The 23,482-nt window shown below is 44.2% G+C and overlaps 1 protein-coding gene across 1 annotated transcript in view; it reads right to left on the bottom strand.

The window, feature by feature from the left end:
* LOC122817312 (zinc finger BED domain-containing protein 5-like) overlaps positions 1 to 23,482 on the bottom strand; it is a 1,006,885-nt gene that overhangs the window by 720,310 nt on the left and 263,093 nt on the right. Inside the window, exon 3 of the mRNA XM_044090534.1 lies at positions 832 to 909. Within this exon, the coding sequence (XP_043946469.1) occupies positions 832 to 909 (78 nt within the window). The remainder of the gene's footprint in view (positions 1 to 831; positions 910 to 23,482) is intronic.

The raw sequence follows: 23,482 nt of genomic DNA, 5'->3' as shown, positions 1-23,482 counted from the left end.
TGTCCACAGTTGTCTCACTCAACCCACACAGAAAGCTTTTATATGGCCCACCTCATAAGTAAGGGTATCTCCATCCAGGGACAAGGAGGTCATAACATCCATGTATTCTTCATTTACAAGGCCCACTATTGAGTACAACGCCCTATTCGGCATGCAGCTCGCAAAGCACATGAAGCAGCTGGAGAGACCACAGAGGTTCCTCACCAGAGAATCCAGGACCTCAAAAATCTACCATACATAGATAGGCTAAAAGTCCTATCCCGCTACTCTGTTTCATACAGACTCCTCAGAAGCGATCTCTCTATGGCATACAAGGTAGTCTCGGATGCTGCATATCTGCAAGTCAAGCTCCACTCGAGTAACCCACACACTCTACCTGGTCGGTGACATCAACAGGACTTGTTGGTGAGCAGATGTGTCCCAGAGACTCCCCATCTGTGGAATAGACTTACTCTCCACGTCAAGCAGGGTACCACTTTACCCCTTTTTAAGCACAACCTGGAAAACTGGATGGGAAATCGAAAAAACATCCCTGGGATTCCACCCATGTCCCTGCTGGACAGGGGCATTGGGTGCTGATTTGTGTATACATGGGATAAACTCTTGGATAGGCATATAAGCACCTCAGGGCCAATAGCCTAGTAACTTCCTATGATCCTATGAAATAATAGTGGGTAAAACCTAATGAATAAGCCTATTTTACTGAACACATCTAATGAGTCAGGAACATAGATACACTAAAAGAAAGTAGGGGTCTTTGCCCTGCCATGTGTCACAGCATGAAGAACTGCAATTTTAATATGCTCATAGCAGTTTAACACACATACTTACATTAGCTTGCCACTTAAATCCTGCAACCAATCCCATGGCCATTCTTTTGACAGTACTAGGTTCTGGGTCTACAGCATCCTAAAGGAAAAGGGAAAAAAGCCACGTCAAAACAGGCATGCCACTGGACATCATGGTGTTAACAAGAGTCGCATATAAACTAAGTGGTAAGATGTCAGCTTCACTAAAGACTATAATTTGCACTTGTGTACTGCACTGCACATGTCAGCATGACCCCAGTCATGCCACAAATACTGAGTGCAGCCTATTTCACCTCTTAAAATTTCTGTGGAATCAATGCAGACTCCACACACAGTCTATGCAATGGTATGACAGAATATGCGGTGAAACTAACCCAAAGTATAACTGCCTTGTCTAAAAGCACGTCTTTAGTGTCAATGTACATTCTGACTATACTGTTAGTATAAATGAGACTTCAGTTCATAAGGGACTACAATTAACTCATCACAATTTTTGTTTCTTTAAAGATTTCACCTGTAAATTATTCTGCTACACAGCACTTCAGTATCACTTTACAGTAATCATTTACATAACAGTAAAACCAACTTCCACAGGCAGCTTGACAGATTTCATTAGCAACCTATCATGGTAGATCAGTGGTGCACAACATCCGGCCCTCGAAGCAACACCATCCGGACCCCAGAGAGTAACCAAAAAATGTTTTTAAAAAGTGAAAAATGCTATACCTTACTCCAGTCATGCAAACTTTCCAGCATGTGCTTACTTACCTAAATGACTGTAGTTGTGCACACCTCTAATTTTAGCTGTGGAAGTAACTATTCTTTGTTGTTTAAAACTTGTAGTCTAAACAGTAGTAACTTTCTGCAAGAGTTTGTAATAAGTCATGGCTCCAAGCCGGAATAAAGTTAAATGCAAAGTTGATGTAAAAAAGTAGTTTTGTACCTACCATAAATGTAGATGTGTAAAAAAGTAGTTTTGTACCTACCATAAATGTAGATGTTTGAGTGTTCACACTGCTGCAGTCATTACACTTGGGTTATCCTGCCATCAGGCGGTCCCGCAGTCGGCCAGAGTTCCAAAGTCTTGGTCCGGCGTCGGTTGCTGTCGCTTCTTCCCTGACGTCAGTGTGCCAGGGGTATACAAGATGCATCCGACGCCATTTTCTTCAGTTTTTCTTGCCCCAGATGTCAGGTGCCCCCAAGTAGGTAGGCAATACATATTGCTAATAAAAAATATACATATAAAATAAAAACAATACCTTCAGTTACAAGCAAATACACCACAAAGGTTGTATAGGATAGAAAGGTATAGACAAGTCCAGCTAGTTCAAAGGGGATGGAGGGAGGGTAACCTGGACTGCAGCAGTGTGAACACTCAAACTTCTACATTTATGGTAGGTACAAAACTGTACTATGTTCATCGTGTTACACTGCTGCAGTCATTACACTTGGATATAATCCCAAAGCTAAGGTTGGGTGGCTGGTCTATAAAGAGTTAGGATTGGCTATGAGGCCCTGCAGAACTGCAGTGGCAAATCCTGCTCTGGATTTAGAGTAAAGAGGCAAGTGGTAATGCTTGTTAAAGGTGTGCACTGAACTCCAAGTTGCAGCCTCCAAAATTTCCTTGGTAGATACTCCTCTGAGAAAGGCTGTTGAAGTGGCTGCTGCCCTGGTGGAATGCGGCCTAATGTTATTAGGGACTGATTTTCCATGCTGTGTGTAGCAGTAACTAATACAGTGTCCTATCCATTTGGATACAGTCTGCTTTGAGATAGCCTTGCCCTGTGATCCTGCAACATATGCTACACACAGTTGCTCAGTTTTCCTGAAAGCCTTTGTTTTGTCCAAGTAGAAGCGCAGCTGCCTGTGTATGTCCAAAGAGTGCAGAAGTTTCTCCCCTTTATTCTGGGGTTTGGATAAAAAGTTGGCAAATGGATGGTTTGGTTAAGAGCCATACTAGATACCACCCTTGGCATAAAGGCAGGGTTTGTCCTTAAAGAAACCCTGTCCTGATGAAAAATTATAAAAGGTCCCACTGCCATTAATGCCTGTAGCTAAGAGACTCTTCATGCTGAAGTTACTGCCAGGAGCAGCGCTGTTTTCCATGATAAAAATTTTAGATCGGCTGTACTGGCTGGCTCAAAAGGTGGCAGGGTCAGTTTTTCCAAAACGAAATTGAGGTCCCAAGTTGGTGCTGGTGCTCTCCGGGGCGGTCTTATGTTTTTAGCCCCGCTGAGGTACTGCTTTAGCAAGGGATGAGAGAATAAAGGAGGATCCGTGTTATAATGTGCTGAAATGGCAGAGGCATGGATCTTAATTGATGAGAAGGATAGGCCTTTGTCCAGCATCTCAGTTAAGTATTGTAAAATCTGAGGAATGTCTGGGACAAGAGTGTCAAGGCTTTGAGCCAGGTTACAGGTGCAGAATCTCTTCCATTTTTCTGCGTAAGCTTTCCTGGTGCTAGGCCTCCTGACCTCCAAAATGACATCCATAACAGCTTTAGAGAGAGGTGTTGCCTGTTCGACTAATGAATCTGCCATGCAACCAGGTTTAGGGTTTTGAGCTGAACATGCAGGATCTGATTGTTTTGTTGAGTCAGGTGGTGTGGAATTTGAGGCAAAATCCATGGTGGGCCTTGAGCTAAGTTCTTTAAGATTGGATACCAGTGATGGCGTGGCCGGTCTGGAGCAATCAGGATTATCTGTAGTTTTTCTTGTCTGGCTTTTAGGAGTACCTTTGAAAGGAGAGGCAGTGGTGGGAAGGCATAAACTTTTAGGCTTTTCCAACTGAATGAGAGAGCATTCACTTTCCATGCTTGTGTGTGATAAGTCCTTGTGCAGAATTTTTGTAGTTGGCAATTCAGTGAGGAGGCAAAAAGATCTATGTCTGGGCATCCCCATTTTTGCGTTACCATGCTGAAGATTTGTGGATTCAACTTCCATTCGTGAGAGTCCATGACATTTATGCTTAGATCGTCTGCCAGAGTATTTTTCTTTCCTGGCAGGAATTGTGCTTGCAGATGAACTTGATACGTTAGAGATGTGTTCCACAAGGTCATGGCTTGCCTGCATAGGAGATAAGAATGAGTGTCCCCTTGCTTGTTTATGTACCACATTACTGTGTTGTTGTCTGTCTTCAATAATTGTCCTGGATGCAGAAGGTCTTTGAAAGCTGTTAGGGCATTTTGAACAAACAACATCTCTTTTTGATTGATGTGAAGATGCATATGGTCTGTGGTCCACTTGCCCTAAATGCATTTTCCTGCCATGTGTGCTCCCCAGGCGTAATCCAAAGCATCTGCTGTTAGAGTCTGCCTGGCTGTGGGTAGGGTAAAAGGCTGACCCTTGTTTAGGTGACATGCCTGTGCCCCACCATCGAAACTCCTGTTGTAGGCAGGGAATCATTGGTATTACTGCTTCTAAACTGTGAGAGTGTTGAGTCCAAAAACTTTTTAGGTACCATTGTAATTTCCTCATATGCAGTCTGGCATATGGTATTAGTAGTATGCAGGATGCCATGAATCCCAGGGCCTGCAGAATTTTTCTTGCAGGGAGATGGGACTTTTTTGCCAGTAATTGAAAATATTGAGTTAGTTGAACTTATTTGTCTGGCGTGAGATAAGCCATCTGGGCCATTGTATTTAAGCTGGCACCCAGGAATATAATCTGTTGTGAGGGCACTAGTTTTGACTTCTTTTCGTTTACTGTGTACCCTAGAGAAATTAGCAACCTTTTTACAAATGCCAGATGCTGTAGAAGAATGTCCTTTGTCTCTGCTTGAATGAGGCAGTCGTCCAGGTAAGGATATATTTGAATTCCTTTTTGTCTGCAAAATGCAATTACTGGTGACAGGCACTTTGTAAAGACCCTGGGCACAGTAGATAAGCCAAAGGGCAGTGCAGAGAATTGGTAGTGCATTGTACCAGCTTTGAATCTGAGGTATCTTCTGCAATTTTGTCTGATAGGGACATGCAGGTATGCCGCTTTGATGTCCAGAGTAACAAGCCAAGCTTTCTTGCCCAGCATGGGTAGAAGCTGCTGTAATGTCAACATTTTGAATTTCGGAATATCCAGGTAAGTATTTAGAATTGAAAGGTCTAGTATGGGCCTCCAGGCCTTGTCCTTTCTGGGGACCAGGAAGAGTCTCGAGTAAAATCCTTGTCCCTGTTGTGGTACTTTTTGAATAGCTCTCATGTCCATGAGTGCTGAAATTTGTTTTTGTGCCTCTGCCCATTGATTTTGTGGCAGGTCTGGCATTCCTTTTAGCCTTGGTAAAGTATGAAAGTGGAACCTGTAACCTTGAGACACAATATTCAGAACCCATTTGTCTTGGGTGATTGTTTGCCAGTTTTGAGAAAAAAGTGCTAGTTTTCCCCCTAAGGGGGCTGCCAAAAGGGAAGTGCTTGGCCTATGAAGGGGGAAGTCATTGGGACTGTTTCCTGTAAGGTTGAGACTTGTCCTCACCTCCTTTTGTGGTTGAGGTGCCCCACTGTCTTTGTCTGTTCGAGTCTTGGGGTTGAGATCTGCCTCTTGGTCATCTGTATCTGCCTCTCTGTGGCCTGTCTGACACTGGAAAGGACCAATTCTTTGTTGGCCAACTTCAGCTAAATCGAGGTGGCTGTACCTGTAAGAAATCCTTAACTGTTTGCATAGATTTAGCTTTATCCTCCATTTTCTTTAACACCTCTTCTGCCTTGACACCAAACAAGGTATCATGCTGTAAAGGACCATCCAATAATTTTGCCTTAACATGATCAGGTAAACTCTGTTCTTTTAACCAAACATGTCTTCGAATCACAGAACCTGTAACTGTGGCTCTACAAGAGGCCTCTAAAGCATTAAAACCACACTGCAGAGTATGTTTTCCTACCTGTTCAACTGCATGCAATAAATCCTGCATTTCTTTACAGTCAGGAGCTTCTGAGCTTGCAAGCATTTTCTGTTTTAACTGAGCCATTAAATATTGTTGGTACTTAAGCATGTGAAACTGGCAATTTAAAGCCCTTACTGCTAAAGTGGCAGAAGTGTAAACTTTCTTCCACCATCTATCCAAAGCTCTGGAATCTCTGTCAGAGGGTACTGGATTTTTTGCAATGGAAGCCTTAACCCCTTTTGGACCCTGGGAAATAGTTTCTGGATCAGCAGAAGGATTTTTATAAATAAACTTGTGAGAGTCGGGGACTCTATAATACCTATCTGGCTTGGCTGGTGCAGGGGGCAAAGAATCAGGAGATAAGCTGGATTCAGAGAACACACCATCCACAATATCTAGCACAGGTGGAATAGCCAGGGGCCTGTGCTGAGGCAATAAAAGGAAATCCCGGAGCCTTTTCTTAGATTCTGAATAATCATGACTTTCCCAATGGAAATGCTCCCTCATGGTATGAAAAGTTTCCCCAAAAGAATAATCCTCAGGAGGAGAGGCTGAAGGGATAGATTCTTCAGCATCTGAGTCCTCACAAGGGGGTAGAGAGTATCCCTGGTCTGAAGAGGAATCGGAGGAAATGGAAACCTGATCAGAGGAATCATAGTCTGTATCCTGCCTAGGCCTTTTCTCAGGAGGGGGATGGGAACCCCTGATTAGAGTAATGAGGTCTTCGGCCATTTTAAGCATCTGCTTCTTAGGCATGGGGGACCGTCCAGGAGAATGCTGTACTTGCTTCTTTGTCTTTAATGGTACTTTTGTCTTGGCTGTTGCTTTAATGGTAAGTTGTGAAGGTCTGAAAACACCCTCAGAAGCAGATGCCTGCTCAGCGGCTTCGGACCCATCTGAGGGATTAGTTTCTGTAGGCCTAATACCTTGAGTTTCCAGAGGCCTAGCTGTCTCCAAGTGGGAGTCAGAGGCGGCCTGCAGCTCTGAGGTAGCGGGTGTCAGGGGCTGCGAAAGTGCCTCACTGAGAACCAGTGACTGACCTAGAAGAGGTTTAGTAGTCGGTTTTGGACCTCGGATGCCTGTCTTTATCCTTGCCTTTGCGTTTTTTCAGAATTGCGGTCGTCGGTTGATCCAACGGCATAGTATAATTGAACCTTCGGCCAAAGTAGTGCAAAGCAAAATCAAAATGTCTTTTTATAGTGTGTTTGTTAAATCTAGCACAAAACCGACAACTAATGACGTCGTGATCAGGGCCTAGGCATGGAATACAGTAAGAGTCTAAGTCCTTATGAGGTATTTGCTTCCCACAAGAAATACAATTATTAACTTTTTCTGACATCGGTCTGAGGCAAGAAAAAAGTTTCCCCAATGGGGTACTTCGCTTTATTGAAGACTTCGGATCTGAAATAAGACTTCGAAAATCTCAGGAGTCGGCCGACCGGCACTTGCGAACTGCTTCTGCTTCGGGCACCGCACAGCAAGAAAGACTGAAGAAAATGGCGTTGGATGCATCTTGTATACCCCTGGTGCACTGACGTCAGGGAAGAAGCGACAGCAACCAACACTGGACCAAGACTTTGGAACTCTGGCCGACTGCGGGACCACCTGACGGCAGGATAACCCAAGTGTAATGATTGCAGCAGTGTAACACGATGAACATCAGGCAATGTCATGACTGTTGTCTTAAGGAAAAATGCCAGTCACCTGTACCTATTGTTAACTTGTAACAACTTACTAAGTTTTGAGGTGGCCCGCAGATGCATTAAGAATTCGTGTAGTGGCCCTCCCCACAAAATGGTTGTGCACCACTGTGGTACATGGTTATAACTTTAGATTAATAGAAGATAAACAGATACTACACAGTTAGTAATAACATTCTGAAACAGTAAACAAAATGGGTGTAACATTTAAAAGTAAACTCTGTTGTATTAACTAAAGACTAAAACTGAAATTTATTCTTTCACCGTTTTATCAATATCCTCAATAACAAATATAATATAAAAATATATTTGGAAAAAAACATGACTGACCTTTGCTACTCTACTGTATACACCTTACTACAGTGTTCTGTAACAGTATCTTTTGCAGCATTTTACAAAGAAACCGGCAAAGCTGGAACTTATCCATTCAAACTGTAAAATTACAGGCTGAAACATGAAGGAAAGCTGGGCTTTAAGAATAAAGTAAAAAAAATTCACCACAATTACTTGAATGGGTCAAAAAGTACAGTTATGTACACTTACCACAAATGTAGATGTTCGAGTGTATTCACTGTTGCAGTCATCACACTTGGGTTATCCTGCCAGGGGTAGCCCACAGTCGCCCCGAATACCAGAGGCTTAGTATTTCTACGTCTGTTGCTGTCGCTCCAGGACTGACAGCGGGTAGTCAGTGGTATAAAAATCAGGCAGCGGACGCAACTGCATCAGTTTTTCTTGCCCGGTCAGGAGCCCGCAAATAGGGAGCTAGGTTATGGTGTAAGACCACCAGTAGAAAGTAAATACCAAAAATTCCCTGTGAAGAGCGAGGAAGAGAGAGAGAGAGACAAGGGGTGTGGATGGTGGGAAACCAGGAGTGCAACAGTGATTACACTCTAACATCTACATTTATGGTAAGTGTACACAACTGTACCAAGTTCTTTGTGTTTCACTGTTACACAGTCATCACACACCGGTTGATTCCTAATGCTGAAGAAAAGAGTGGAGGCAGTCAAGATGACTGGGGGCTAGCTAGGATGCGCTGCAAGACTGCAGTTGCAAAACCTGCCCTGGATTTGGAGAAGATAGGCAGGTGGTAATGCTTGGTGAAGGTATGAACAGAAGTCCATGTTGCAGCCTTTACAGGACCCCTCTGAGAAAAGCTGCAGAGGTGGAGGTTGCCCTAGTGGAATGTGTCCTGACCCCCTTAGGGGGGGTGGTTTCCCATGGTGTTTGTAGCAGAAATGGAAGCAGTGTGCTATCCATTTGGAGATTGTTTGGATATGGCCTTGCCCTCTGCCCCTGCTGCAAAGCTGACTAGCAATTGGTCAGTTTTCCTGAAAGATTTATTCCTATCCAGGAAGAATCTGAGCTGTCTGTGCATATCTAGAGAATGCAAAATTCTTTCCCCCTTGTTTTGTGGGTTAGAGAAAAAGGTGGGCAAATGAAATGATTGGTTGAGAGCCACATTGGACACCACTATAGACGTGAAAGTTGGGTTAGTCCTGAAGGAGACTGTCAGCATGGAAAATGATGAAGGGCTCTACAGCCATGAGTGCTGGTAGCTCTGAAACTCTTCTAGCTGAAGTATGGCCAGAAGCAAGGCCGTTTTCCAAGAGAGGAATTTTAACTCTGCTGAAGCTGCAGGCTCAAAGGGGGGGGGGGGTAGGGTGAGTTTTTCCAACACAAAATTAAGGTCCCAAGCTCGGGGAGGAGCTCTTCTGGGTGGCCTTAAATTGTTAGTCCCTCTTAGGAACTGTTTGATGACAGAGGTGAGAAGAGAGGTGGCTCTGTGCTGTAATGAGCAGAGATGGCAGAGGCATGATTTTTAATAAAAGAGAAGGCTAGGCCCCTGTGTAGTAGGTCTGCTAGGTAATACAGAATGAGAGGTAGGGAGGGCTGTGCTGTTTCAGCTCCTTTAGCCTGGATCTAGGTGTAAAACCTTTTCCACTTAACAGCATAGGATTGTCTAGTGCTGGGGTGTCTGGCCTCATGTATAACATCCAAGACTTGGTTGCTTAGGCTGGCAGCTGGAGGAGAGGTCAGGGTATAAGCCAGCCTGCCAGGTTCAGGGTCTGCAATTGCGGATGCATGAATTCTCCATTCTTCCTAGTCAGGAGAGTTGGGATCTGAGGTAGGTTCCATGCTGGCCGGGATGACATGCTACGCAGCAGTGGGTTTTTCCTCCCTTATTTTGAGCAGTACCCTTGAAATTAGTGGTAGAGGGGGAAATGCATAGATCGAGAGGTTTACCCATTGGAAGGATAGAGCATCCACTTTCCAGGCCTTGCTGTGAGGTTCCCTGGTGCAGAATTTGCTGAGCTGATTGTTGTGGGAGGCAAAGCAGTCCACCTTCGGGGTGCCCCATTTCTGGGTTGCAAGGCTGAAGGTTCTGTGGTCTAGCTGCCACTCATGTGGGTCTAAGCAGGTTTCTGCTTAAGTTGTCTGCCAGAGAGTTTAGGGAGCCAGGCAGGAATTGTGCTAGCAGACGTATTCTGCATGGCTGAAGTTGTGTGCCAAAGGGTCATGGCAAGCCTGCAGAGAGGATAAGAGTGAGTTCCTCCCTGCTTGTTGATATACCACATCACTGTGGTGTCTGTTTTGATCACTAGAGGCCCCAAGGAGAGTAGGGGGCTGAAAGCTGTCGGAGCATGCTGAACAGCTAGCATATCTTTTTGGTTGAAATGCAGACGTATTTGATTTGGGCTCCAATGGCCCTGAATGCATCTGCCATCCAGGTGTGCACCCCAGGCATAATCTGATGCGTCTGTGGTGAGGGTCTGGGCAGCGTGGGGTTGTGAGAAGGAGAGACCCTTCTTGTGGTTGCATGATGCTGCCCACCAAAGAAAATCTTTCCTTAGACAGGGTATTGGGTATGACAGTTTCCAGGTACTGAGAGTGTTGACACCAAAGGCTTTTTAGGTACCGTTGTAGTTTCCTCATATGCAGTCTGGCATACGGAAGGAGTAGAATGCAGGAGGCCATGAACCCTAGGGCTTGAAGGATTTTCCTTGTGGATAACTGTGTTCTGGTGGCTAGTTGAGAGAAGCAGCCTGTCACATAGGCTTGTTTTTCTGGAGTAAGGCATGCCATCTGGGATGCTGTGTCCAGGCTTGCTCCCAGGAATACAGTTTTTTGAGTGGGGACTAGTTTTGACTTCTTTTCGGTTATAGTACACTCCAGGGAGGTCAGTAGGTCCTTTACAAAGGTCAGGTGCTATAAAAGCTTTTCCTGTATGCCTGAATCAGGCAGTCTAAGCAGGGGTAAATTTGAATATTTCTTTGTCTGCAAAAAGCAATGGCTGGAGCCAGGCATTTTGTGAAAACTCTGGGAGCAGTAGATAAGCCACAGAGAAGCGTAGAGAACTGAAAATACATAGATCCTGCCCTGAAACGTAGATATTTCCTGCAAGATTCCCCAATTGTGATGTGTAGGTAGGCCTTTTTTAGGTCTAGGGTGGCTAACCAAGCATCCTTGAAAAGCATAGGAAGGAGCTGCTGGAGGGTGAGAATTTTGATATCACCAGGAAGGTGATTAAAACTGATAGATCGAGGAATGGGTGCCAGGTGCCCTCTTTTCTGGGTACCAGGAAAAGAGTGGAATAAAAACCTTGGCCTATCTGGTCTGCAGGAACAGGCTGTATTGCCCTCATGGAGAGTAGGGAATGGACTTGTTTTTTGGCCTCTGCCCACTGGTTTGGAGGAAGACCTGGGAACTCTTTTGGGGTTGGCAAAGTGTGGAAATAAAATTTGTATCCCTGGGACACTATGTTGAGGACATATCAGTCGTTGGTAATAGAGGCCCAGCTGTTTGCATGAGAGGAGAGTTTCCCTCCTGGGGTACAAGCAGGTGGGCAGAGGTAAGGGGTGGAGGTATAAAGTCAGTGTGAGTACTTTCCATAAGGGGGTGGCTTAGCACTCCCTGTTTTTGAAGTGGAGGAACTCCATTGCTTAGCTCTCTGCATTCCCAGGGACTGCTGTCTGGGGGGTCTGCTTTGCCTAGTTCTTGGCTGAGCTGGTCTGGAAGGGGCCGGAAAGGACCAGTGCTTGGATGGGCAATGCCTACTGAACCTCGGAGGCTGGACCGGTAAAAAGTCTGTCTGCACAGATTTAGCTTTTTCTTCCATCTTTTTAAGACTTCTTCTGCCTTGGTGCCAAACAAATTGTCTCTGTTCAATGGTACGTCCAATAGTTTTGATTTGACATGGTCTGGCAAGGTCTGTTCCTTAAGCCAAGCATGCCTTCTAAGTACAGAACTAGTGACTGCTGCCCTGCATGATGCTTCTAGGGCATCAAAGACGCATTGCAAGGTGTGTTTAGTAACTTGGCTTGCAGAATGCATACCCTCATGTAATTCTTTAATTTCTGCACAAGCAGGAAAGTTAGATATTTTTTGTTTGAGGAGTTCCAAGGTATGTTGCTGGTACTTCAGCATGTGAAACTGACAATTTAGTGCTCTAATGGCAAGAGTTGCAGACGTATATACTTTTTTATCCCATCTGTCTAAAGTTCGGGAATCCCTGTCCGAGGGGGTGGGATTCTTAGCTGTGGTTGCTTTAATACCTTTAGGTCCTTGGGAGATTATCTCCAGGTCAGCAGTAGGATTTTTGAAAATAAATTTATGAAAGTCTTGGACTCTATAATACCAGTTAGGTTTCCTGGGAGCAGGAGGAAGGGTGTCAGGAGTAAAACTGGATTACATAAAGACATCATCCACAACATCGAAGACAGGAGGAATGGCTAAAGGTCTGTGCTGTGGTAAATGTAAAAATTCCCCGAGTCTCTTTTTGGACTGAGGATACTCCTAACATTCCCACTGGAAATGCTCCCTTAAAGTATGTACGGTTTCACCAAATGAAAAATCTTCTGGAGGAGAGACAGAAGGAATGGATTCCTCTACATCTGAATCCTCATAAGCAGATAAAGGTTGCATGCCTTCTCGTTTTCTTTTGGAAGGGGTAGAATGGCTTCCCCTAATACTTAGGATAAGGTCTTCTGCCATTTTAAGGATTTGAGATTGAGGCATGGAAGCAGGTGCCTGAGCTTGGTTTCATCGGTTTTTTTAGGCGCAGTTCGTACCCTGGGCCTTAGAAACTCGGCACTTTTAAAAAGAACTGAAGACAGGAAAGACGTTGTCGGTTTGAGTAGAGTATCGGTAGTGCAAACAACTTCCTCGGAAGCCGGTGCCGGCTCAGCACCTCTGGACCCATCCAAGGTAGAGACATCCGCAGGATCCTTAGTCAAAGAAGAGTCTCAAGGCATATCGGACTCTGAATGGGTCTCGGTAGCAGCCTGCGAATCCACAGAAGCAGGCATCAAGGGCACATCACTGAGGACAGGAGAACTGATGACTAGCTTAACGGAAGAGTGATCAGCAGTATTGGACCTGTGCGGCCTCTGTCTTTATCCTTTTATTTTTTTCAGCAGATCGGTAGTCGGATGACTTATCGAAGCCATATCAGAATACGGGGACCAAGAGCGAAAATATTTAGCTACAATAAGGCCAGACGATGTATAGTTCTGGCGTTTAACAAAGCACAAAAGCGACAGTGAGGTACGTCGTGGTCTGGGCCTAAACAGGCAACGCGGTAAAAAGGAAGTCTCAGTGTGGTATTTCCTTTCCATAGGTGAGACGATTGTTAACTTTTTCTGACATCAGTTAGAGCAAGAAAAAAGGATCCCCAACGGGGTACTTAGCTTTAGAAGACCTCAATTTCAATTGGGAAACAAAACTCGGGTAGCAGCCGACCGGCACTCGTGTGAACTGCTTCTGCTTCGGGCTCCTCTGCAAGAAAGACTGATGTAATGGCGCTGGCTGCCTGACTATACCACTGACAAGCTGACATCAGTCCTGGAGCGACAGCAACTGACGCAGAAATACTAAGCCTCTGGTATTCAGGCCGACTGAGGGCAACCCCTGACTGGATAACCCAAGTGTGACGACTGCAACAGTGAAACACAAACATCTGCCAGTCTAAAGCATACATGTTCACTATACAAAATGCAAGTAAAAAAATTTCAAGTACATTTACAGTAGAGAAGCTCCTGTGGGCTAGTCCAGTAAGGTAATGAGGCAATATTTCTGTTTTTCTAGGAATCTCAGTTTGGGCAAGAAAAACAAAAATGCAATTTTAACCACTTACGTGTGCACCACGTTAAAAACTCATGTCAAAAGAAAGTGTAAATGAAAGCAAAAATAGGTTAAACACCACAGCCTTCGGCAATTAGCTTCTGCTCTGAACTGCCTACACAATCAACTGGTATTCCATGTAATGCACCACATTTCAGATAAACAGTTTCTCTTCCCTCTATACTGTACACCCAAAAATATCAAAGCCAAGTATAGATGCCACAGGCTACACCCAGGAAGGAAAAGGTAGGGTCACAATCCGATCAATCAAAATGATGACCCCAGCCTTGGCTAACTACTAGCTGAAAAAGTACACAGACTAAAAACAGATTATCAAGGTTAAAGAAAGGGGGAAAACAATGCAAAGAAAAGTAGTGGCTGTAAAACAATCCACAAAAAGTTCATACTACAGCCATTTATTTCCCCTTCACCAACAAATCTTGAAAGTCTCTTAAAAAGTGTCTATCTACCAATGAGTTGTGTGCCTTAACTCCTTAAGCAGGGCTGGTGAACTGTGAAAATTACGTACCATATAAATGGAATTGGAGGTAAAGTGTCATCATCATCTAAACTCACCACATCAATACATCTTTGAGATGGAATCCAGAGGAAGGTCCAACAGTGTTTACCTCCTTCTGCTACTACTTCTCAACTAGTACTCTAGGCAATGCTCCATGACTTTAGCCAAGCTGTCTGGATTAAGAAGCATGCTGACTGTCAATCTCATTTAAAGGGCTCTGTTATAACAGCGCTTTTCAATAAGAACATTTACAACATACAACCACTAGTTAACATTATACTTTTCTTTATTTTGTAGACAGATGTAATGCTCCAGAGGGATAGCAGTAAACAAAAAGGGAAAGCGGGAAAGAAAATAATGGACCTACTTCACAATTCTCTCAAATTACAACTTGTCACTGCATCAACTGCTCTGTGATCATGATGTTTGGTTTTGTCTTCCCCACTTGACAATATCTGGCATCTTTTTTTGGATGATCCCAAAGATGGAAACAAACACAAGCTTGTGATAATAGACAATGGCAGGCAACTAAAGAGGTATTACTCTCCTGTGTCTATACTGTCATTCCCAAGCAGTAAAACTCCAAGTCCCAAAAGACTACTGTAAATTAAGGAACACCAGCCAGAAGGCCTAACTCCAAGGTTGCAGATAAGGAACACACTCTGGGAAGGAAGTGGAAAAGAGGCCTGACAGGGCTAAGTAAAGAGATCATTGGAGGCAAAAGCACTATAAAAGTAGCAAACAAGACTATAGGCTGGGGCCAGTGAGAAAGTACAGTTGTATACACTTAACATAAATGTAGATGTTAGAGTGTATTCACTGTTGCAGTCATCACATTTGGGTGATGTGCTTGCAGTAGCCCTCAGTCGGCCTGATTATCAAAGTATTGGGTCCTGCGCCGGTTGCTGTCTCATCTTCCATGACAGACGCCATCACATCAGTTTTTCTTGCCCCAGATGTCAGGAGCCCCCCTTAATGGGAAACAATTTTATATATATACATATATAAATATAGCACAATATATATATATATATATATATATATATATATATATATATATATATATATATATATATATATATATATAAAGGTTATACCTCCAACAAAAAAGCAAATACATGAAAAAGCTTTTAAGTATAGTAAAAGAGAATAGAGGTACAGCTAAAAGAAGTCAGGGGGCTGAAGGGAGGGTAACCAGGACTGCAACAATGAATGCACTCGAACATCTACATTTATGGTAAGTGTACACAACTCAACTGTACTATGTTCTTTGTGTTTCACTGCTGCAGCCATCACATTTGGGTAGATTCCCAAAGCTAAGGATGGGAGGAGGAATTCAGATACCATTAGGACCAGCTATAAGGCCCTGCAAGACTGCAATGGCAAAGCCAGCTCTGGATTTAGAGAAAATTGGCAAATGGTAATGCTTGATGAAAGTATGTACTGAACTCCAGGTAGCAGCTTCTAGGATGTCTCTGGTAGGGACACCTCTGAGACAGGCTGCAGCGGTAGATGCAACCCTGGTTGAATGGGATCTAATCCCCTGTGGGATAGGTTTTCCATGGTGCTTATAGCAGAAATGAATGCAATGGCCTATCCATTTAGAAATGGTTTGCTTTGAAATAGCCTTCCCCTCTGCCCCTACAGCAAATGCCACCAGCAGTTGTTCAGATTTCCTTTGAGGTTTAGTCCTGTGCAAATAAAATCCAAGTTGTCTGTGCACATCTAAGGAGTGCAATATCCGTTCCCCTTTGTTCTGTGGATTAGAAAAGAAGGGTGGCAAATGAATGGACTGATTAAGAGCCACACTGGATACCACCTTGGGCATGAAAGAGGGATTGGTCCCGAGGGGCACCCTGTCCGCATGAAAAATGACGAAAGGCTCCACTGCCATAAAGGCCTGTAATTCAGATACCCTTCTTGCTGAAGTGATTGCTAAAAGGAAAGCTGTTTTCCAAGAAAGGAATTTTAACTCTGCAGTTGCAGCTGGCTGAAAAGGAGGAAGAGTGAGTTTTTCCAATACAAAATTAAGGTCCCAGGCTGGAATTAGGGCTCTCCTGGGTGGTCTTAAGTTTCTGGCCCCTCTGAGGAACTGCTTGAGCAGTGGGTGAGAAAAGAGGCTTGGTTCTGTGTTGTAATGAGCTGAAATGGCTGAGGTGTGAATTTTGATGGAGGAAAAGGAAAGGCCCCTGTGAAGCATCTCAGTTAAGTATTGAAGAAACTGAGGTAAACTGGGTGCTGCTGTGGCCATCCCTTGAGTTTGGTTCCAGGCAAAGAATCTTTTCCATTTTTCAGCATAAGATTTTCTAGTACTAGGCCTCCTTTGCCTCCAAAATGACATCCAAAATTTGTTTATTGAGGGATGGTAACGGAGAGATTAGGTAATTAACCATGCTGCCAGGTTCAGGGTTTGAAGCTGGGGGTGCAGAATTTGGCTCTCCTGCTCAGACAGCAGGATAGGGGTCTGAGGTAGGTGCCATGGGGCCAGCTGTGACAAACTGCACAAGAGGATGTACCAGTGTTGGTGCGGTCAGTCTGGTGCAATCAATATCATCCTTAGTTTGTCCTGTTAGATCTTTAGTAGTACTTTGGAGAGGAGAGGCAGAGGAGGAAAGGCATAAACTGATAGATTTTTTCCAGCTGAAGGACAGAGCATCTACTTTACAAGCTTGTTTGCGGGAAGTCCTTGTGCAGAATTTGTCCAATTGGTAGTTCTGGGGGGAGGCAAACAGGTCTATATCCGGGATCCACCATTTGTTGATCAACATGTTGAAAATCTTTGGTTCCAGTTTACACTCATGTGGGTCCATGAGATTTTTGCTTAGTTCGTCTGCCAGTGTATTTAGTTTTCCTGGCAGGAATTGAGCCTTTAGATGCACTTGGTAGCTCAAGGCTGTGTTCCACAGAGCCATGGCTAGTCTACAGAGGGGGTAAGAATGGGTTCCCCCCTGCTTGTTTATGTACCACATAACAGTAGTGTTGTCCATCTTTACCATTAATTGTCCTGGAAGAAAGTGGTCCTTGAAGGCTGTCAGAGCATTCTGTACAGCTAACATTTCTTTTTGATTGATATCCAAGTTCATTTGACTTGAGTTCCATTTGCCCTGAATGTACTTCCCTGCCAGGTGAGCCCCCCCATGCATTGCCTGATGCGTCTGTTGTTAGGGTTTGGGCGGCAGGGAGTAGAGTGAATGGTAGTCCCTTGTTTTGTTGGCAGGCCTCTGCCCACCAAAAAAATTTTAACCATAGGCAAGGTATGATAGGAATCATTGCTTCTAGATCCTGAGAATGTTGTCACCATAGACTTTTTAGATACCACTGTAGTTTCCTCATATGCAGTCCTGCATATGGAATTAGTAGAATGCACGAGGCCATGAACCCCAAGGCTTGCAGTATTTGCCTTGCAGATTGCAGGGTTTTTGTGGCCACTAGTTTGAACTAAGTTTAGTCAAACGTATTTGTTTCTCTGGCGTAAGGAAAGCCATCTGAGAAGTTGTGTTCAAGCTTGCTCCCAGGAATACAATTTGTTGACAGGGTACCAGATGTGATTTCTTTTCATTTATGGTGTACCCCAAACAAGTTAACACCTTTTGTACAAACGCCAGATGATTCAGAAGTATGTCCTGGCTTTCTGCCTGAATTAGACAATCGTCCAGGTATGGGTATATTTGAATATTTCTTTGCCTGCAAAATGCAATGACTGGAGCTAGGCACTTTGTGAATACCCAGGGCGCAGTAGATAAGCCAAAGGGCAGTGCAGTGAACTGATAGTGCATGCAGCCTGCTTTGAAGCGTAGGCATTTTCTGCAAGATTCCCTGATTGGGATGTGCAGGTAGGCTTCCTTTAAATCCAGTGTTGCCAACCAGGCATCTTTACCTATCATGGAAAGCAACTGGTGAAGAGTTAGCATCTTGAATTTTTGGAATCAACAAAAAGGTGTTTAGGATAGTCAGGTCCAGGATAGGACGCCATGAGTTGTCTTTTCTGGGTACCAGGAAAGGTCTTGAATAGAAACCATGTCCCTTTTACTCTTCTGCTACAGTCTGAATAGCCTTTAATCTTAAGAGAGTTCTTGCTTTTGAGCCTCTGCCCACTGATTTGGGAGTAGATTTGGGCAACTGTTTGGAGTTGGTAGCATGTGGAAGTGAAATTGGTATCCTTGGGAAAAGTACAGTTTTGTACCTACCATAAATGTAGATGTTCGAAGATCCACATTGCTGCAGTCCTTACCTTGGGTCCTCAAGGCTGTTCCTCGAAGTAAGGCGAATATCAAAGTATAAAGGCTGGCAGCGATCAAAGGCGCATTGAACGAAGTCCGGACATCAGGCGTCAGCCCAGACAATCGCATGACCCCGGCTATATATCCTTCGTAAAGATGAAATAAGACAGAGAGCCCTAAAATGAGGTCAAAACCAAAGACAGCAACACAACAGCTAGCCACCCTTACTACACAACCACCTATGTACAATATACACAATAATATGAATACAACTACCCACAGCAACCTCTAACTGCAAATGGGGAGGGAGGAGGTAGTGGACTGCAGCAATGTGGATCTTGATCTTCTATACATTTATGGTAGGTAATGCTAGGTAGAATGTCAAATCAGAGATGATCATTGCTTGCAGTCCCTTAAGGAAGCAGGAATGTAGGAGACTTAGGAGAAAGGAGGCAAAACTACACTACAAAACCCCTGCAAGAGCTGCCAACATGCCCTGCAAAACAGCAGTGAACTCCAAGGCCCTATGGATTTAGGTAAAGTGGCATTACCTAGAAAAAGTGCACTGAACTCTCAGTAGCCCCTCACTCAAAAAGTTAATCAACAGTGGGAACAAAAGCTGTTGAATGGGGTCTAGGAGCAGCTAAACCCAGTCTAATCCCAGCTGGTTTTATTTTTGCCATGATGCCAATAGATAAAAGCAAAGAAAACAACCAGTGGACGAAATAGTTCTGTTTGACTACAGGGCATCCCTGAGAACTCAAGCAATTGCTGAAACAGGACTGCTACTGAACTTGCCTTCTGTTTGGGGAACTCTTTGCAATAAAGTATCTAAAGTGTGCAATGGTTTTTTCCCCTTTATTTTGGGGGTTTGTTAAAAGTAAAGAAGGAAATGGTTTGGTTTTAAGTAAAGCCCTAAGAGAAACCCCCTTTTAGAAGGAAGGAAGGATTAGTGTAATGATACCCCTATCCTCCTTAAAAGTAAAGAAGGCTCCAACACAACTCAGGCTTGCACCTGCAATTCAGAAACCCTTCCTTAGTGCAGAGGTAAAAAACAACAAGAGCAGTCTTCCAATGTAAATGGGCAAATGAGAGTAGGCAGAGGCTCAAAAGTGTGTAGAGTGATTCTCAAAAACACAAAAGGTTCAATCCCAAGGATGGGAAAAGGAGGTGGTTAATTGGGGGTTGCCCCCGAAATGCCTGCTAAGAAATTGCTAAGAGAAGAGAAAGGAAACACTCAACACAAGCATAGTTTGCCGAAATTGCCAGCATGAACCTTAATAGAAGAGAAAAACAAACCTTTGTCCAGTAACTCAGTAAGATATTGAAGCCACACACAGAAAAACATCAAAAACATCAAAAAATTTTGCTGCCTCAAAATAAAATCTCTTCCATTTATCTGCATTACACTTAGTTTGGCTCTAGGCCTTCCATTCTTCCAAAATCACATTCAACTTGACCAGGAAGCAAATGAAAGACCCTGTGGCTGCACGGGTGTGTCTTGAATCAGCAAAGGCCATGGCAGAGAGGCTGTTGACATTCAGCAAATGGCTGTCCTCCTGTGTGGCAACAGGTGGAGAGATAGGGTAAGGGCCATGGGCAGTGCCACCAGTCTCAGTAATGGGTACCAGGCTGGTGAGGAGGGCCAGGAGGGAGCTATTCATGGTCATCCTTAAAACTTGTCCTGAGCAGAGTTTTCTCCAACCTGTGGGAGGAGGCAGACTTTTTTGTACATGAAGATTGCTCAATTGAAGAAGAGCATCCAACCTTTTTGCTGTGGGATTGAAAACTTTTTGTGCAGAGCTTTAATTTCTGAGGATTTGAGTGATCCAATAGACAGAAACACTTCTGGAGTTCCCCAGCAGCACTTCCAATTTCTAGTCGTGAGGGAAATCATACAGCAAACACTCGTGGGGATCCTAAATTAGATCTGCTCAACACATCTGTATCATTGAGCAAGTGCATAGAGCAGAAACCTTGTTCCTGTTGCTTGGCTGCAGGCTAGATGACAGTCTCCCACAAAATCATTGCTTTATGCATAGATGATAAGAATCGTTCCTGTTGCTATCAATGCAAACCCACTTTGTTTGTGTTCTCTGGTAGATATGTAGATGTTGTGGGAAGAAGTAAATTCTGTGCAGTATCAATGCAGCATGGACTGCTGGGTGATCCTGAGATTTGATATGTAGATGTTGTAGTGAATACCCCCACTCTCTGGCGGGAGGCTTCTGTCTTGGAGTAGGCTCCCCAAGCTTTGCCCACCACAAACTGGATTTTTGGTCTGACTGTACTCTGGCGGGTCTGGGGTGTAGATCCTGAGCTATATTTAACACCCATTTGTCCTGGGTAATGGGTTCCCAGTTTTTTGCTTGCAGAGCAATCTTTCCCCCTAAAGGAGCAGTCAGTTGAGAAGTGCTTGGAAGCTTTAAAGTTAAGTCACTGAGATAGCTTACCATAGTGGGGGGGGGGTCTTATTATGCCCTGATTTGGAAGAGGTAGCCCCCCACTGCTTAGTCCTGTGCGTACCCTGGGACTGAAGTATGGGTGTTCTGCTGGTTCTGGGTTTGAACTGAGAAGGCCTGGAAGAGGCAGGAAAGGACCAACTTTTTGAGGGCCAATGCCTACTAAATCTAGGAGGCTGCACTTGTAAGAAATATTTAACAGTTTGCATAGATTTTGCTTTTTCCTCCATCCTTTTAAGAACTACTACTGCTTTCTCGACAAACAGGCAGTCCTCATTTAAGGGAGCATCCAGCAATTTAGTTTTAACATGATCTGGGAAAGATTGCTCCTAAAGCCAAGCATGCCTTCTAAGTACAGACCAGGTGACAGCAGCCCTGCAAGATGCCTCTAGTGAATCAAAACCACATTGCAAAGTATGTTTTCCAACCTGTTCAGTAGAATGCATTAAATCCTGTAAATCCTTATTTTCAGCACAATCAGGAATCAACATAATTTTCTGTTTAAGCAATCCAATAATATGCTGCTGCTACTTTAACATATGAAACTGGCAATTTAAGGCCCTGATGGCCAAGGTTGCAGAGGTGTACACCTTCATACCCCATCTATCCAGCGCCCTGGAATCTCTATCAGAGGGGGTAGGATTTTTGGCAGTAGCAGCCTTAATGCCCTTGGGTCCGTGGGAAATGGTCTCCGGGTTCACAGTAGAATTTTTAAAAAGGAACTTATGAGAATCAGGAACCCTGTAATATCTATTAGATTTTCTGCGGGCAGGAGGTAAAGAGTCAGGGGCCAAGCTAGATTCTGAAAAGGCATCAACAAAAATGTCCAGCACAGGAGGGATAGCTAAAGGCCTGTGTTGGGGCAGGAGTAAGAAATCTCTAAGCCTCTTTTTAGAATCAGAGTAATCCTGGATTTCCCAGTGAATATGTTGCCCAAGAGTATGCAAGGTTTCTCCAAAAGAAAAATCCTCTGTAGGTGAAGCAGAGGGAATAGAGTCCTCTACATCAGAATCCTCATAGGTAGATGAGCGTAAATCCTGGTCATCAGAGGAGACAAATTTCAGAATCCTGGTCAGAAGTATAAGCAAATTAATTCCTATGTCTCTTAGAGGGGGAATGTTGGCTTCCCCAGATTAAAGTAATAAGGTCTTCAGCCATTCTGATCATTTGTTTTTTAGGCATAGAGGCCTGACCATGCAGTCTGGATGTCGGTTTCCTAGGCATGGTTCGAGTTTTAGGCCTTGAAGAAGAAGATGGCATCGGTTTAAAATGCAAGTCAGGCCTGAATACACCCTCAGAAGCCGGTGCCTGCACAGCGGCTCCGGACCCATCCAAGGTAGAGACATCCGCAGGTTCCACAGTTGAAGCATCTCACATCATATCGGACTCCAAATGGGTCTCGGTAGAGGCTTGTGAATCTGAAGTAGTGGGTATCATGGTCTGCGAAAGCGCCGCACCGAGTACCGGCGAACTGGCGACTAGCTTAGGAGAAGTGTCATTGGCAGCTTTGGACCTAGGCGGCCTGTCTCTGTCTTTATCTTTGCGTTTTTTCCGAATGATGGTAGTCTGGTGGCTTACCCAAGACATATCTGGATAATTGAACAGAGTACCAAAATATTTAGAAGCGAAAATATACCAATGACGAATAGTTCATGGTTTAAATAAGGCACAAAACCAACAGCAAGGTACGTTGCGGTCAGGGCCTAGGCAAGGAATATAGTACGAATGAAAATCTTTATGGGGTATTTGCTTTCCACAAGAAATACAATTATTGACTTTTAATGACATCTGTTTAGAGCAAGAAAAAGTTTCCCCAATGGGGTATTTGGCTCTAGTTGAAGACTTTGGTTCTGAAACTCGAAAATGTAAATTTCAGGAGTCGGCTGACCAGCACTTGCGAACTGCTTCGGGCACCACACGGCAAGAAAGACTGATGTAATGGCATTGGCTGCATGCTTTATACCCCTGACTACCTGACGTCATGGAACAGGAGACAGCAATCGATGCAGGACCCAAGACTATGATAATCAGGCTGACTGAGGGCCTACTGCAAGCAGATAACCATAATGTGATGACTGCAACAGTGAAACACGAAGAACATCTCCAGGTAGCAGCTTCTAGGATGTCCCTGGGTAGGGACACCTCTTGGAAAGGCTGTAGAGGTAGATGCAGCCCTTGTTGAATGTGGTCTTATCCACTGTGGGATAGGTTTTCCATGGTGCTTATAGCAGAAATGAATGCAATGGATTATCCATTTAGAAATAATTTGTTTTGAAACGGCCTTACCCTCTACCCCTGCAGCAAATGCCACCAGCAGCTGTTCAGATTTCCTGAGAAGTTTAGTCCTGTCCAAGTAAAATCTAAGTTGTATGTGCACATCTAAGGAGTGCAGTACACGTTTCCCCTTTGTTCTGTGGATTAGAAAAGAAGGCTGGCAAATTAACGGAATGATTAAGAGGCACACTGGATACTACCTTGGGCATGAAGGAGGGATTGGTCCTGAGAGACACCCTGTCTACATGGAATATGATGAAAGGCTCCACTGCCATAAGGGCCTGTAATTCACACACCCTTCTTGCTGAAGTGATGGCTAAAAGGAAGGCTGTTTTCCAAGAAAAGAATTTCAATTCTGCACTTGCAGCTGGCTCAAAAGGTGGTAGAGTAAGTTTTTCCAGTACAAAGTTAAAGTCCCAGGCTGGTGTTGGGGCTCTCCTGGGTGGTCTTACATTTTTGGCCCCTCGGATGAAATGCTTGAGCAGTGGATGAGAGAAGA

The sequence above is a fragment of the Protopterus annectens genome, chromosome 12.part0 (genome assembly GCF_019279795.1).
Source record: "Protopterus annectens isolate FY-2018-M chromosome 12.part0, PAN1.0, whole genome shotgun sequence".
NCBI classification, from domain to species: Eukaryota; Metazoa; Chordata; order Ceratodontiformes; family Protopteridae; genus Protopterus; species Protopterus annectens.
Note: the sequence above shows the minus strand (reverse complement) of the source record. Positions and strands in the feature narration are given on the sequence as shown.